This window comes from Panthera onca, chromosome C1 (assembly GCF_046562875.1).
Source record: "Panthera onca isolate mPanOnc1 chromosome C1, mPanOnc1 haplotype 2, whole genome shotgun sequence".
NCBI lineage: Eukaryota > Metazoa > Chordata > Mammalia > Carnivora > Felidae > Panthera > Panthera onca.
Genome location: NC_138346.1, coordinates 121289545 through 121307071, shown reverse-complemented (window position 1 = coordinate 121307071; position 17527 = coordinate 121289545). Strand labels below are relative to the sequence as shown.

The window sequence follows — 17527 nt, the reverse complement described above, 5'->3', positions numbered from 1 at the left end:
ATCACTTATCTAAATATAATTGGCCTTGCCTTTCTAAGATCTCCGATATTTGGTCCCGCTTCTGCATATCTACTTTAGATGGATTTTTATTAGGTCCTTATCTTTTTTTTTTTTTTTTTTTTTTTTTTTTGCTTGAGAGGCTGTTGTGATCTCTTAACTCCCATTTCCTGTATCGTCTTCCTCCCTAACCCCCTACCCCCAAGTAGTCAGTCCTCAAGAGGCAGGTTTTTGTTTTTGTTTTTGTTTTTTTAAGATTTAAGTATAGGTGTGTGTCATCAGGATGCAGTGCAAGCTCTGTTCATGATTGAGCTTTTGTCTTCTCTGGCTTCCTTGTTATGTCCGGTCTGTTTTACTCTACTGTACCCTCTCTCACCACGCACACTATCATTTAGCATCCAAAGCAATTTATTTGCTAACTGGTGTGTTGTGTCACTTCTTCCCTATCTTTATATACTATCCCGTCTATACCTCGCTTGCCTTTATTTTCTTCATCTGCCTGGCAAACTCATGTTTTTCCTTTTAATTTGTATTTGAAGATCATGCATTTCTTTTTAAAAATTTTTTAATGTTTATTTATTTTGGGGGGGTGGCGAGAGAGGAGAGAGAGAATCCCAAGCAGACTCTGTGCTGACAGCCTGGGCTCCATCCCACGAGCCATAAGATCATAACTTGAGTTGATACCAAGAGTTGGATGCTTAACTGACTGAGCCACGCAGGCGCCCTGAAGATCATGCATTAGAAATGCTACTGTGCTATGTAAATCTTCTCAAGGCATACTTGTGTGCTTAGAAAATACCTTTTCTGTGGATATCTTACCTCTTCTGTCTAGCCTACAGTACCTCTCCTGTCTACAACCTACAATACCTGTAGTTACTTACTTCCTTTGTTGTGATCCACTCATCTTATATTTACTTTGTTTACATATTTATTGGATTATTAGCTCCCTCACATTTGGTAGCTGTTTGTTGATTATCACTGAATTAAGCTGAACTTAATTCATTGACTGATAACTATTGACTTAATCTGAAATTACCATGAATGCAACCCCAAATTCCCTAAAATGTAGGTTTCTCCTGTTTCTACTGAATGATTTGTATACTTTTTATTCTTTAATAATAGGTAAATTGCATGGATTGAATTTTCTCATGTTAAGCTGTTCTTATTTCTGGGATGAGTCCAATTAGTTATGATGAATTATTTTTTTTCTATGTTTTATTATTGCTGATTAACTTTGCTAATATTTTAATTAAAAAGGATCTGTGTTCGTGAATGAACCTAGCCTGTGATTGTCCCTTTTTCATAGTAATCATTCAGTTCTGTTTTGGACATGTTGAATTGGAGGTGTTTGGCATGGTGTCTTACATGCTTTTAGAAATTTGGATTTGGAGTACTTAGTAACCTGGTAAAGGCTGACCGTATGTTTTTGTTTTTAATATAATAATTGAGAAAACGGTTGGTGTTGAATAGGAGGAATGCATAGATTGAGAACAGAATTGAGAATGGAATACAACATTTTGGGGCGGATTGATGGTGGTAAAGCCAGTGTGTGATCAACAGTTTGAAAGGCAAGTGTGAGGAAGAGGTAGTTTCAAAGGAGAACTTCGTTGTTGGTTTTTAACTGTCATGGATAGACGAATGATGTGAGGTTAAGGAAAATGGAAACAGCAAGTGTGGTACTTTTTGAAAAAGTATAGTGGGTAGAAGGAAGGGAGACACCAATGAATGTGGAGACAGGCACTTCTTTGAGGGAAGGTTTTAGTTTTTTTAAGGATGGATGGAACTTCATGTTTGTTAGGTGAAGAGTAGAGAGGAAGAGAATGAGCATAAAGGGGAAGTATTTGTATATCTGCTTAAATCTTTGCCAAATAAGATTTCAGTGTGATCTTAGGTATCCTCATGTAATTGAGGCTGTATTTGCCCTTTACAATGTTTCCAAACATGACTTATTTTAATACTCTAATTGGAGACTGAAATTTATCACCTGGTTAGTTTCTTTCTGGCAGATCAGCCCTCAGATACTAATGAAAGCCTGAGGGAAAGAGAACATGTAGGTTGGAGAGTGGCTCAGTTAATATTAGGTCATTTTACCAAACATAAAAGTCACAAAACAACAGTGGCTTAAGCAAGATAAAAGTTTATTTCTGATCATACAAATTCTGTAGGGCAGCTTCAGTAAGGGAGGCTGAGAAGTTGAGTTTTATTTAGCAGGAACATGTGCTTAGCTAAAAATTGAGGGCTCTAGGATGAAGAAGGGAGAAAAGATTGAGAAATAGTGTTTGTATCTGCACAGTAAGAGACAAACCCTTTAATACAATTCATCTCTTCTATGAAAGGCACTATTCACATAAATACATATGTCAAAATGCCTATGTTTGTGTCTAGTCTACTTACTAGCTTTATGACCCTGAACAGATTACTTAATTTTTCTCTTTGTGCCTTAGTATTTTCCTAACAAGATGGAGAACAGTGCTTAATAGAGGGTGCCTCATAAATTGGTGTCAGAATTAAATAAGTAACCGACTAAGCCAGTATCTTGTATATCTAAGCCACAACAATTATTAATTTTTTGTCATTCGCCTTTGCCTTTCAAGGATCGAGGATGTGTGGAAGGACAAAACAAAACAAGACAGCAGTAGCAAAGAAACCAAATCTTACGTTATGTGTCAGGTATCAAAGAGTGAGTTAAATATTACACATTAAATATAATTGAAAAAAGCAATTTCAGATCTCATGAGAACCTATAGATGTAAGGCCAAATTTTATTGGAAGCCTTGGAAGGTATTCAGAGTTAGTCAAATGGCAAAGTTCTCCACAAGACAACCTCAGTTCTGCCAGGACCTGCAATTTCAGGGGTCTCCTACCACCACCCTCAGGCCTGATCATTTGCTAGCACTCACAGAACTTACTGAAAGCTGTTACATTCATGAGAGAATTATAGATTACAGGGGAAGGATAGAGTTTATAGTCAGACTTCACATTGGGTGAAGTCCAGGAAGGTTCCAAACGTGGGGCTTCTAGTATCCTGTCCTTGTGAAGTCAGGACATTAGTCTCTCCCCATCAGTGTGTTTCAGTACATATGCCAGCCAGTAAGCTTGCCTGAGCTTTGGTGTCCAGAGTTTTTATTAAGGCTTTGTTATGGCATGATTAATTGATTGTCCACATGACTGAAGTCAGTCTCCGTGAAACTGTTTGACCCAGAACCCTCACTCTAAGTCATACTGTTGGTGTTTCTAGAGTGGCCAGCCCTGCCTCTGGGACTGTCTGATGTGGCCGGCCCCACCCTGTGATCAAGTGTGGCCAGCACCCACCATACACAAGGACGTTTTCATCAGGTATGCGAGAAATTGAGGACAAAGGCCAGACTTCCCTTTAGACAAGGCTGGATTCTTTACTAAACAAAAAGATACAAGTCACTGATGGAAAGGTACAGACATACACAAGTGGAAGTTCACATGGTTATCTGTTGAAGATATCAAAGTTAAAAAAATCTTGAAAATATGTGAGTAAAAGGTCACGTAGGTGAAAATAAACATCCAAAAGAGTTGATTCAGCTGGTATAATTTAACATCTAGAGATTTGGCCACTAAAAATTTGAGGTGCCCCTTGAAAGGACACTGATGAAATGAAAATAAAAAATAGAAGAAAACTAGCAGAGAGGCTAGGATGTTAGATATTATTAATGGAATACTTTTACTTACCTTGGATATCACTAGCCGAGTGGTGTAGTCAGGGTAGTATTAATATGTGTTTTCCCCCAAAATACTGATCTTGGAGGTTTTTAGTGATTTGTGCCAGATTGCAGAGTAAGTTGGGGCAGAGCTGGAAAGAGAATTGTCTCCTGACTTTTGGATTAAGTACTTTTACTCTGAGTATTTTTTCTCCCCAACTATAAAACAGTTCTTGGCACCCCATTGACAAGAGGTCTGACTCAATTCCTTGGACTCTGGAGTTCCTCTTAGGGACTAGACTGGTCTTTCTTTGCACTTCAGTTCATGGTGTTTATTCTGTGGTGACTATACTCACTAAATTGCTAAACAAATAATTATTTGGGACAAATGCAAATTTATAGGTCTTTTAGATTTTCAAAATGTTTTTGAATAAAGCTCTGCACAATGTTGCCGCACTATAGGTTCTGGTGAACACCGTTTGGATGCCATTAACAATGAACTGGAATAATGTGACTGGGGCTTTTGTACAGAGTACTGCAATTTAGAGGGTTCAAATTTTTATTTTTATTTTATTATTATTTTTTAAATGTTTATTTTTGAGATAGAGAGCAAGCGAGCAAGGGAAGGGCAGAGAGAGAGAGAGAGAGTCAGCGCAGAGCCTGATGTGGGACTAGAACTCACAACCGTGAGATCATGACCTGAGCCACAATCAAGAAGCAGATGCTTAACTGACTGAGTCACCCAGGTGTCCCCAATTTTTATTTTTAAAAATAATTTTTAAAGTATAATTTGAAAATTGTTCACATATGTTGCTATCAAATATCTTCTTCACTTTCAGAGAAATAATAGATATTAGCATTTAAAGAATAGTAAATGAAAATAAGTTTCTCTACACTCATGCCCACTATTATTTCTAAGGTAATCCTGAAGGCCCCAACTGGTATTATGGACATATGGGCAAAGGAGTCAGGGCTGGAAGAGAAAGGGCACAGCCCTCTCCTAGTTCTGCAGGAGGCTGGCCCTATTTTAAGAGCATTTGGTGCCCTCTAAGTCCTTGTAGGTTTGCCCAGAAGCTGTTGTGTCATTCAGTGCAGGGAAGCCGAGAAGTTGCATGATGTCTCTGGGTGTTGGTCCTGGTACCTGAGAGTGCTGATGTTAGCCTAAATCATTAAATGGCTCAGGGAGGGGGGTGGGGGTGGGGGGGTAGGGTAGGTAGTAAGGGAAGGAAGAAAACTGAGTTGATAAGGACTTTTCTATACTCTTAGACTCCTGTGTCATCTCATCTACTCCTGACAACAGTCTTGGGAGGCTGGTGGGGAAAAGGAGGCTCAGAGAGGTGACTTCCATCTAATGCCACACAGCAAAAAAGTGGCAGTGTTCTCCCAAGGGCTTGTTTGGTTGATGACATAGTTGGAGGGCTATCTTCTGTGGCGGCGTGTTTCATGGCATGCTAAAAGTGGTGTGTGAAGAAAATGACTGTGACTAAATAAAGTTAGGAGGTGTTAGGCACCTTTATTGTGGGACTTCTCAGAGCCTTTAAAATTCCCCTGTGCATCGTGAAGCTTTGGAGAGGGACATAGAATGTATTGTGGCCCGTATTTCTCCCTTGCTCCCAGGGTAGGCTCTAGAAAGTGGCATGTAATACCCAACTTTGTGGAGGTGCACTGGTGGACGAAGATGCTTTCCGCAGTGATGTCATAGATGAGCCACTGCAAACATGGTGGGGGCTTCCGTGTGCCATTCAGTGGTGACATGGTGCTTGGAGCTAGAGGCGGAAAGTGTAGTTCCCTATAGAGACTCTCCCACTTGTCATCAGGACAGAAACTGCCCTTGAAAGAACTGGTCATCTCTGTTTGATGTGCTTCTTCGTTGGTGCTTAGTCCTAGGCCTTTGCCTTCCTGGCCATGTACCTGTCTGCTCACCGAGTGAGTGACTTGGAAAAATTCTTAGATGGAAGTGACAGAACACCCCACTGTTTCAACCCCCCTGTCTGAAATTAGGGGACTGACCGGTAAAGGCCCTGGCAGCAACCCAGTGATATCAGTAGGAACTTTACCTCTTTGTTGTCTTTTCTCAGCCGTGTTGGCCGTTTGTCCCCAGGCTTCTTGCGTTTTGACTGTCATAGCTTTAGGCGTCACAGCCACATTTGGAGACTGGAATCTGTGTTCAGGTAGATTTGGTCTTAGTAGCTAACAGGCCCTTTTCTCAAATGGTTCTGTCCGTTTTTTAATCCCAAAAGGAAAATATTTTCCAGTAGTTCTCTTTTGTCTCTGTAGTTGGAATAAGGTTCTGCGACCACCCCTAGCTATAGGGGCGTGTGAGAAAGACTTGGTTGGCATAGACACATCATGGTCTCTTCTCTGGGACTAGGCACAGGGTTTCTGTGTCATAAGGGGAGGGAGGGGGACTGGAAGGCTGTTGGGCGGTGCTTGCCTGTGTCTGCCTTGTTATCTGAGACTCTGTTTGGCTCCCCCCTGCTGCATTCTTCTCACCTCCAGCCTGTCTGCAGGCCCCATGGCTGCTTTCTCCCTGCCCTCAAGTTCCCTTGTGTTGCCCTGACTGTCTGTGTTGCTCTCTCCCCTCTTTTCTCTCTCATGTTTTCCTCATCAGCCCCTTCTTACTGCTAGCAATCCAGTTTTTTTCTCTAAACATTTAACAATTTAATTTTTAATATTAGACTGTAAATTGATATTTTTCTCGATGTACACTTCTGTGATTTTTAAACACATGTACATATTCCCATAGTCACTATAATTGGGATACGTTACAATGCTATCATCCCAAAAAACTCTTGTGTTATTCCTTTATAGCCAACCCTTCCCCCATCCGTAACTCCTGGCAACCACTGATTTATTCACCATCCTTACATTTTTGTCTTTTTGAGAATGTCACGTAAAAAAAAAAAATATCTAGAATGTAACCTTTTGAGACTGGCTTCTTTCACTCACATAGTAATACCTTTGAAATTCATTCAAGTGTAGATGAATTGTTTATTTCTTTTTATTGCAAGTAGTATTCCATATTGTGGCTATACCAAGTAGAAACAGTGGTTTGTTTATTTACTTGTTGGAGGACACCTGGGTTGTTTCCAGTTTTTGCCTGTCATGGGTAAAGCTGTCACCAACTTTCCTGTATAGGATCCCCCCTCCCAATTTTTAGCAATTGTGGTAAAATACATGTAACATCTATCACGTTAGCTATTTTTAAGCATACGGTGCAGTGGTGGTAAATGCTGTCATATTGTTGAGCCGCCATCTCCAGAACTCTTTCATCTTGTAGGAGCTGCAGCTCTACCCATTAACCAGGAACTTCCCATTTCCATTTCCCCCGTCCTTCAGCAGCCACCATTCTCCTTTCTAGGATTTTGATTACTCTGAGTGTCTCACATGGGTGGAATCATACAGTTCTTGTCTTTCTGCCATGGGCTGTGTATAGGATTTTGTGTCAACATAAGCCTTTGCTTCTCCAGGATAAATGTCCAGTGCAGTTGCTAAATTTTGTGATAGTTGCGTGTTTAGTTTCTTTTTTTTTTTTTTTTTAATTTTTTTTTTTAACGTTTATTTATTTTTGAGACAGAGAGAGACAGAGCATGAATGGGGGAGGGGCAGAGAGAGAGGGAGACACAGAATTGGAAGCAGGCTCCAGGCTCTGAGCGGTCAGCCCAGAGCCCGACGTGGGGCTCAAACTCACGGACCGCGAGATCGTGACCTGAGCTGAAGTTGGCTGCTTAACCGACTGAGCCACCCAGGCGCCCCAACGTGTTTAGTTTCTTAAGAAACCACTAACCTTTTCCAGAGTGGCTGTACCATTTTATATTCCCACCAGCAATGTTGTGGATCCAGCTGTGTGCAGAGTTTGAATTAAATTTCTGGAGAGGGGACTCTGCTGACTATGGAGTTAGATATTTACCCTTAGAGGAGTCATCATTGGCTGATTTGGAAAATAGTAACTACCACTCTTGTATTCATTCGTGTAGATTGGGGCAGATGGGTGGAGAGAAGACTGAGCTCTCACAAAACTAGGGCTGGGTGAAAGACCCTGTAGGCGTCCCCTGTGGTAGTGGTTTCCAAATCTGTGTGCATACCAGAATTCCTCAGAGGATTTCTTAATAATACACATTCATGGGTTTCATACAGACCTACCGAATTGGAATCTGTATTTTTAACGAGGGCTCAAGGGAGTTTTAAGCATTCTGCCCACATCAGTTGGGAATTGTGTGTGTGTGTGTTTTTTTTTTTTTTGTTTTTTTGTTTTAATTTAACGTTTATTTATTTTTGAGACAGAGAGACACAAAGCATGAACGGGGGAGGGTCAGAGAGAGGGAGACACAGAATCTGAAACAGGCTCCAGGCTCTGAGCTGTCAGCATAGAGCCCAACGCGGGGCTCGAACTCACGGACCACAAGATCATGACCTGAGCTGAAGTCGGCCGCTCAACTGACTGAGCCACCCAGGCGCCCCGGGAATTGTGTTTTAAGATCTATGGTATTTCCACAATGTGAAAGTTTTAGAAGCATGTCTTGTACTATGTAACAAATGAAAAATTTCCTGAGCTCTTATCTTTTCCACTTATCTCTTTCCTTGACCCCATATTTATATTTTTGTCCCCTCTTCATACTTAACTCTGTTACTAATTTTCTCTCCCCCATCTAATTTTCTCTCTGGTTTGTCTCTCTGCCCCTCTCCCCCTCCCTTCTCTCCTTCTCCCACTTTTCCTTTTTCATGTGTCTTCTGACAAGTTACCGATTGCTCTTTTGGTCCTGCAATTGTAACTTACTTTCTAGGTTCCCTCTTCTCCAGGCTTGTAGAGTGTTTACTGTTTAGCACCCAGGGCTTATACCAAGTTAAATTTATCCTGTAGAGGCAGATAGAGCTGGGTCTCTCACAGATCATCCTTACCTTTTAATGGCAGGAGTAGAAAACATCTACCAGGGTTTGGTGGAGGAAACTTTAAATTTTATATTGAAGTAATTAAGGGTTATTCTTAACTAGTCTTATTTTCTTCTCACAGGGAAGAAGAAGAACGTTTGAGAAATAAAATTCGAGCTGATCACGAGAAGGCCCTGGAAGAAGCAAAAGAAAAATTAAAAAAGTCGAGAGAGGAAATCCGAGCAGAAATTCAGACAGAGAAAAATAAGGTAGTCCAAGAAATGAAGACAAAAGAGAAGAAGCCACTGCCACCAGTCCCTATACCAAATCTAATAGGAATAGATGGTGGAGACCCAGAAGATAATGACATAAGAAAGAAAAGGGAAAAAATTAAAGAGGTAATAAGCTGAGATTTATGATATGGAATGGTTATGGCGTTTGACTGGATTTTAATATATATGAACATTTGTATCATCTATGGTGTCATACTTTTTCTTGTTTTTGGGTCATGGTCGTAGTTCAGATTCCAAGCCTTGGCAGTAAAGGCTAGAACTCACTCTTTCTTAATATGGATTGTAATATTATTGGACACTTAAAATTTTGATATAATGTTTGGATTGTTATACCATTCTGTATTGAGAGATCTTTTGATAGTCAGCATTTTATAAATAATGTAGACTAGATCTGTAAATAATTTATCATTGAATAGGAAATTTCTTAAGGGTTTACTTACAAGGGACTCTGCTAGATACTATGCAAATCTCCTCATAAACATGCTCCTGAAAAGTTAACATTGTATCTGCCATCTTTTAAGGAATGGGTCATGAAACCCCTCAACCACACTGCAGATTCCTTCCAAACAGTCTCAATGGATTGAGGAATGGGAAGCGGTTGACCTCAGAATTCTTTAAATTGTTTAATCTCAGAAGTCTTTCAATTTGTTATTCTAAGAATTACTTGGAGATAAAGACAATAGCAGAGAGGGGAAAGTCTGGTGAATATTACAGTTAAATTTTGTTAATTAGAACTCCTGCTAATTCTTGGTAGAGTTTGCAGTTGCAGTGCCTGTGAAAAAAAAGATTTTGTCAGGTTGTAACAGCATCAACAATATTTCAAAGGGATTGTTTATCATAAAATAAGACAATAAGTTTAGTTCAAATAGTCAGATATGTATTCAAATATATTCTAATAATGAACATGGAAGATTTAGTAGATTCTTTAAGCTTGACCTTATGAATTAGTGTAAGAACTTGACCTTGATGGAATTGTGAAATAGAACTGTACTCTGGATCCTGGAGTCTGTTTTATGCACTGGCTACTAAAGGATTTAGACTGTATTGGGGAAACATTGACAGGTTGTTGTGGGGTTTTTGTTGTTGTTTGTTTTTTGAGATGCCTGACTTTTTTTTTTAGATGTCATTAGAATTTATTGAAATATTTTCTTATGTATGTAATAATTCAAATAACAGTGTGTGTTTAGAAGACTCCCAAGACCACCTACAGCCTCAGTGATTGCTAGAAGTACTCCCAGAACTCAGCAAAGCTGTTATATTCATGATTTTGGTTTATTACAGCAGTAGGCAACAGATTAAAATTAGTAATAGAAAAAGCTTATAGGACAGAGTCCAGGAGACATCAGATGCACGTTACTAGTTGTCCTTTTCCGGTGGACACTGCTTAATTCTTGCAGCAGTGTTGTGTGATGCTGTGTATGAAATATCACCAACAAGGGAAGTTCACCTGAGCCTTGGTGTCCAGGGTTTTTATTTGAGATTCATTCTTTAGGCGTGGCTGAACTTAGTTCTCCCAAGTCCTCCAAAGGTCAGGCTGATACCATGTGGCCCAAGGCTGCCACCATAAATCACATTGTGAACATGAACTGACATGGCCCAAAGCTTCATTTAAATGAAGATATTCTTGACAGACAGGATAATAAAATTTTAGCAGTTATTTTCCAGGAGTCTGGCACAGGACATATCTTTCTTTAGGATGTACAGGGTTTGGACAACTCAGACCTGGTGAGTTAACCCTTTAGAGCACACCACAATATCCGGTATTTTTACAAGCCAATGCCTGTATAGGCTCCTATTAAACATTATCGATACTGGCTTAACACACAGAGAAAGTTGAAATTTAAGCTGGTGGTGAAAGAAGCTAACAAGGGGCAAGGTGATATGAATGGCAGGATACCTGAGCATTTCAAGAATTAGAGACATTGTTTACCTCTGAAGGCAGGGGTAAAATGAAATTGGAAAGGGATTATTTGAAAATTTTAAGAGTTGCTCTTAACTCCTAGATCCTCAGTTCTCTAGTTTTGGCATCCTAGCTGCTGCCCTCCCTTCCCCAACAGAACACTAAAGTTTACCTTTTGGAGGGATGAATTAGGGAAGATCTGGATTTGGGGAATACCAGGTATGGCTGAGGGAAAACAAAAAAAGTGGCTAAGGTGGAGGGAATTAAGTGAAAAATGTTCTGAATATAGTAAGACTGCTTTCTTGTGAGCTCTCAGAATTCTGACAGCCAGGTGTGTATTCAATAAGCAGGAGAGTGGATGACTTCTCTTTGAAGAGACTGACCCAAGACAAAAGAGTCTTCTACACTGTTCCTCAGTGAAACACCACTGGGTGTCACCTGTGCTCCCTAACTAAGATGAGGCTCAGTTCAAGTCCTGCTTGTTTACTGATAGCCTTTAATTATCATTTGTTTCCTTCTTATGTGAAGAACAAAGATTACCAGGCATTTCAGGAAAGTTTCTCACATTAGAGAATAAAACAGATGGAAGAAAGGAATTCAGAGAATACAGAAACAATACAGGGAGGAGAAAAAAACAAAAGCATTAACAACATTGGAGTGACAAAAAATGGAACTCATAAAGTGAGGAAAAATAAGTTCTGAAAAGGAACATTTATAGCATACGAAGGAGCTTTTGGAAATAAAAAGTGTGATAGAATTTTAAAATTCAGTAGAAGAGTTGGAAGATACAATTGAGCAAATCTCTCAGTAGAACAAAGAGATTGAGAAAACAAGAAAATAAGATCAGTCAAGAACATCTAACAGGTGATTAGATAGAGGAAAAAGGAGGAGAAGAAATCAAAGAAACAATTTAAGAAAATTGGCTGAAACTAAAGAATGTGAGTTTACAGATTGAGAGGACCTGTTAGGCATAGAACAACAGTGAGCAACAAACAAACAAACAAACAAAAAGAGAGACTTCTACTGAAATTTTAGAAAAATAAGCATTCAAAAACAGATCCTAGGGGCACTTGGGTGGCTCAGTCAGTTAAGTGTCCAACTCTTGATTTTGGCTCAGATCATGATCTCACAGTTGTGAGATCAAGCCTGTGTTGGGCTCTGTGTTGGACATAGAGTCTGCTTAAGATTGTCTCTCTCTCTTTCTCTCTCTCTCTCTCTTTCTCTCTCTCTCCATCTCCCTCCATCCCTCCCTCTCCCCCCTTCCCCTCTCCCTGTCTCTCTCTACCCGTACCCCCTACACACATGCACACTCCTTCTCAAAAAAAAAAAAAAAATAATAATAATAATAGTGATCCTAAAAGTTTAGGGAGAAAAAAAAGGCTCCACTCAAAAGATGGGATTGTACATAATGGCACCTCAGATTCCTCAGTCACAATTTTGGAAACTGGAAGAGAGTGGAGCAATGGCTTAGAAAGAATGATCTATTCAGCCAATTTATGAATCAAATCTGAGAGTAAATTTAGTCATTTTCTCAGATTGCTATCGGAAAATATGCTTCAGCACAAAAATAGGAAGAGAAGGGCTTTTGGCAATAGGGGATCTGTCACTAGAGAGAGAAAGGAAGGGCGCTTTCTGGATGGTGAATAAGAGACTCAGCAGGGTGACTGCTGTGCTTTGGGCAGAGCTTAGAGCTGGAGGGTGGAGAGCTTCAGGAAGGATTGGTACATCAGAGAATAAAATGGAACTGATAGTCTTATCTGGTGTGTTTGATTATACTGAGACAAGTTTTGAAGCTCAAGTATAATTTGGAAGTAAATTCAGAATCGATACATTAAAAACCTAAGCAAACAAAGAAACTCAAACCCTCAGACAAGTAGGTAACAGCAGGAAAAACAAAAGTTGAATAAAATAGTGTGATAATTATAAGAAAAACATGTTGTTATTTAAATTGGGAGGATGTGGGCGGAGAAATCTATGTGGGGAAGTTTACGTGGAGATAGTAGTGGCATAAGAAAGCTAAATTACCGTAACTATAGGAGAGTACAGTAAATATCTAAATGCTGAAATAGCACTGTAGACTATATTTCAGAATATCGTCTTAGAAAAAAACAGGTGAAAGAGTTTAACTGCCCCAGGAGAGTGGGAATTATGAGTGGAGAATATATGGCAGACTATTAGATTTCTTTTAAGAATCAGCTTTATTGAGGCGTAATGTGTATACAATAAAATGTACCTGTTTTAAGAGTACTGCTTGTTAAAAATATAAAAGAGTACTGCTTGGTTATGGGTTTTGACAGATGTATACACCTGTATAACAGCAACTATTATCAAGATGTGAATACGTTTACAGTCTCAAAATGGCTTTCTTGTGCCCTTCTCTGATCAGTCTACTCTTTGGTCCCCGGCAACCACTGATCTGTTTCTAGGCATTGCAGATTAGACTGATCTGTTTCTAGAGTTTCAGTGAAGTGGAATCATAAAGTATGTGATATTTTGTTTCTGGACTTTTGCTCAGCATAATTTTTTTGAGATTCATCTATGTAGATTGCACATGAAGGTAATTTTTATCTTAACAGTATTCCGTTGTTATATGCAGGTACAGTAGTTTGTTTTATTTATTCACCTGTTGAATGGTTGTTCAACATTTGATCCAGTTTTTGGCTACTAGGAATAAAGTTGGCAACGAGCACTTGTGTGTCAGTATTTGTGTGGGTACATGTTTAAGTTTTAGTTTTGACATTTCAGTCTGTGATCTGTTGCCAGTTAATTTTTTATTGTCTGAAGTAAGGGTGCACTTCAGTTTTTGCCCGTAGGGCTTTCTAGCTGTTCAGCATCATTTGTTGAAATGATCCTTTTCCTATTGAATTACCTTGGCACTTTATTTTTTTTTTTTCAATATATGAAATTTATTGTCAAATTGGTTTCCATACAACACCCAGTGCTCATCCCAAAAGGTGCCCTCCTCAATACCCATCACCCGCCCTCCCCTCCCTCCCACCCCCCATCAACCCTCAGTTTGTTCTCAGTTTTTAACAGTCTCTTATGTTTTGGCTCTCTCCCACTCTAACCTTTTTTTTTTTTTTTTTTTCCCTTCCCTTCCCCCATGGGTTTCTGTTAAGTTTCTTAGGATCCACATAAGAGTGAAACCATATGGTATCTGTCTTTCTCTGTATGGCTTATTTCACTTAGCATCACACTCTCCAGTTCCATCCACGTTGCTACAAAGGGCCATATTTCGTTCTTTCTCATTGCCATGTAGTACTCCATTGTGTATATAAACCACAGTTTCTTTATCCATACATCAGTTGATGGACATTTAGGCTCTTTCCATAATTTGGCTATTGTTGAGAGTGCTGCTATAAATATTGGGGTACAAGTGCCCCTATGCATCAGTACTCCTATATCCCTTGGGTAAATTCCTAGCAGTGCTATTGCTGGGTCATAGGGTAGGTCTATTTTTAATTTTCTGAGGAACCTCCCCACTGTTTTCCAGAGTGACTGCACCAATTTGCATTCCCACCAACAGTGCAAGAGGGTTCCCGTTTCTCCACATCCTCTCCAGCATCTATAGTCTCCTGATTTGTTCATTTTGGCCACTCTGACTGGCGTGAAGTGATATCTGAGTGTGGTTTTGATTTGTATTTCCCTGATAAGGAGCGATGTTGAGCATCTTTTCATGCTTGGCACTTTGTTTAAAATCAAATGACAGATTCAGTAGATGTTGAGGCTCTTTCTGGATTCCTACCTGTTCCATTAATCTGTATACTTATCCTTAATGCCAGTAGGACACTGTATTAAAGACTTTAACTTAATAGTAAGCTTTGAAATCAGGTTAAATCCTCAAACTTTGTTCTTTTTAAAAATTGTTTTCATGTTTCTGGGTCCTTTGCCTTTCTAGAATTCACTTTTTTACGTAAAATAAAAGGTTGCTGGGTTTTGATTGGGATTTTACTGAATTTGTGGATGAATTGAGAAGAATTGTTATCTTAACAGTATTCAGTGTTCCATGAGCATGTTACATGTTTCCACTTATTTAGGTTTTCTTTAATTTGTCAGTGTTTACAGTTCTTCATATATAATTTCTTGCACATATTCTATTATGTTTATTCCTAAATATTTCATGTTTTTTGATGCTATTATAAATGGACTTGTTTTTTAATTTCCATTTCTGGTGTTTATTACTAGCATATAGAAATATATTTGACTTTAGTTTTCTGAACTTGTTATCCCTGTTAATTTTATTGAAGTTATTATAGTTCTAGTGGGTTATTATTATTATTTTTTAGATTGCTTAGGATTCTCCTTATACATAGTAATGTCCTCTGTGAATAGAGGTGCTTTTCCTTTATCCTTTTTGATTGTTATGCCTTTTATTTCTTGTTACACTGGCTAGGACTTCCAGTACATTATTGAAAATAAATGTGGAGAATGGACATACTTGATTTGTTATCAAGTTGAAGGGTTAAGAATTTAGTCTTAAGTATGATGTCAGCTGTAGGTTTTTTGAAGATCCCCTTTATTAGATGGCGGGCATTTCCTTATAGTTTATTGAGAGTTTTTATCATGGATGGCTGTTGAATCTTGTCAGGTGCTTCGTCTGCCTCTATGAAAATGATCGTATGATGTTTTTCCTTTTATTCTAGTAACGTGGATTCTGTTGATTGGCTTTTGAATGTTAAATTAGTCTAGGTTAAAACTAGGTTTTACTGTACTTGATCATTATGTAGTATCCTCTCTAGATTGCTAATTTTGGTTAAGGAATTTTGCATCTGTTTTTGAGATACACTGGTTTTCAGTTTTGTTGTAATATCTTTGTCTGGTTTTGGTGTGTGAATAATGCAAGCTGTAAAAAAGCAAGTTGAGGAATATTTGAATGAGTGATATACTGTTAAATGAATAGATTTTTTTATATACCACAGTCCACTATTAAATAATTCACCTGTTGTATAATTAACAAACTAGTTGATAGTTCAAACTAGTTGATATAAAAAAATATTTACTAGCTAAGTGGCTGTAAACTAGGGCTTCGAGCTTGGCTAAATCCAAGTCTGTAGGTGTTATTGTCAATAATATTCATTTTATCCTTTCGTTTAGTATCTCCACGTTGGGAGAGTGTTAGCCCCCATCAGCCCAAGATAATGTGTTACACAGACCTTGAGATTGCAAAATGAGAGAGTCCCTTTATCTCCTAGTGTCTATAACAATATGCGTAAAAGGACTTGATTGCCACTACTTGAATCACAGGTACCTAGTCACTGTGATTAGGTCAGGGTTGGCAAACTACAACCCACAGGCCAAATTCTGCCTGCTGTCTATTTTTTAAAAATAAAATTTAGTTGGAGAAGGTATATCCATTTGTTTATGTATTGTCTAAGGCTACTTTTGTGCTATGGTAGCTGCGTTAAGTAATTGCTAGAGACGGTATGGACTGCAAAGCCTGAAGTATTTATTTTAAAGAAGGATTTTGCTGATCTTCAGCCTAAGGGTAAGGAGTTCTCTAGTAATTGGTTGTGGAATCAGAGCCCCTTGATTGGCAGTGCCGTCGTGATCACAGGGAGGGAAGGGGAGCTATTCCCCAAAGAATTGGCAGTTCCTCAAAGGAAAGACTGCTGAACAGACACCTTCTTCCCCAATAAAAAGAACTTGTCTTTTATACCCAAGTTTTTCTTCTCTTGTGTAGACTGAGGTTAAACATGATGATGTGGGTTATCACGCTAGTAAAAAATGTTAATAGAATAATATTCTGATACAGGAGATAACAGGAAGAATGGGTAAGGCTGCAGTGATAGATGATATAGATCGATGAAATAACGGTCTGTGAGTGATGTTAATTGATGGATTATAATTTTTCTTTTCTCAGATGATGAAACATGCCTGGGATAATTATAGGATATATGGATGGGGGCATAATGAACTCAGACCCATTGCAAGGAAAGGACACTCCACTAATATCTTTGGTAAGTTTATCTCTTCTAACTACTGTATCCATCTTTAAAACGGAATCTAAGTTCTTAAGTACTTTCTAAAACCTGAACATTTCTATTATAATTTGAAGCAACATGTATTTTTTTTTTGCAAGCTTCAGTCAAGATTTCATGCTAGTTGCTTTAGAATGTACAGATAATGTGGTAGATTTTTTACCTCTACAGATGTTGTAGTCATTTATCAGTGTTTTGAAGCTTTTTCTGCACTTTTTTCTTTAATGTCAGGGAAGTTAGGTACCTATTTGTAATTCTTTCTTCAACACAGTTCTGATACTCCCTGCATTATGAGGGGGAAGAGACGTGAAAGAAAGCAGTAGTGCTCTGTATATATAAAAAAGTCACATGCCCAAGGTGATTTGGTTGGTAAGGTGAGTGGTTGGTAAGGTGAGTGGGTGATATTGTACACTCACAATTCCAAGGGAAAGATTCATTTGTTTGTGGATGGAGGTCTGGGGAATAGCTGTGTTCAGCCTGAGTTCACTCTAACTTTCTAGGTCTCTTGAGCTCACTTCTACTTGTTAAACTTCTCCATTTCAAAAAGTACTTAACAACTTTTACTTAGCCTAAGGATAAGTCTTGAGAATCATCAAGCTGTTATTTATTATAGTCTTCACCTCTTTCCCGCATTCTCAATTTTTCTTGATGTAATGGGTATCTTTTAAGTAATAATAGGTGAAGTTAAGAAAATATTGAGGTAGGGAGGCACATGTAACTAGTTATATGCAACGTAGTTATCTTTGCTAATTGTAATGTGCCACCACAGTAACCTAAATCACGGCATTTTTCCTCGTGACATTTGAAAGAGTTTTTCTA

The 17527-nt window shown here is 38.7% G+C and overlaps 1 protein-coding gene across 2 annotated transcripts in view; it reads left to right on the top strand.

Moving 5' to 3' along the window:
* Window positions 1-17527, top strand: part of MAN1A2 (mannosidase alpha class 1A member 2) — a 177837-nt gene that overhangs the window by 29426 nt on the left and 130884 nt on the right. For both annotated transcript variants that reach the window (XM_078451526.2, XM_078451527.1), the window contains exons 2-3: window positions 8680-8935; window positions 16591-16687. In XM_078451526.2, coding sequence (XP_078307652.1) covers window positions 8680-8935; window positions 16591-16687 — 353 coding nt within the window. The remainder of the gene's footprint in view (window positions 1-8679; window positions 8936-16590; window positions 16688-17527) is intronic.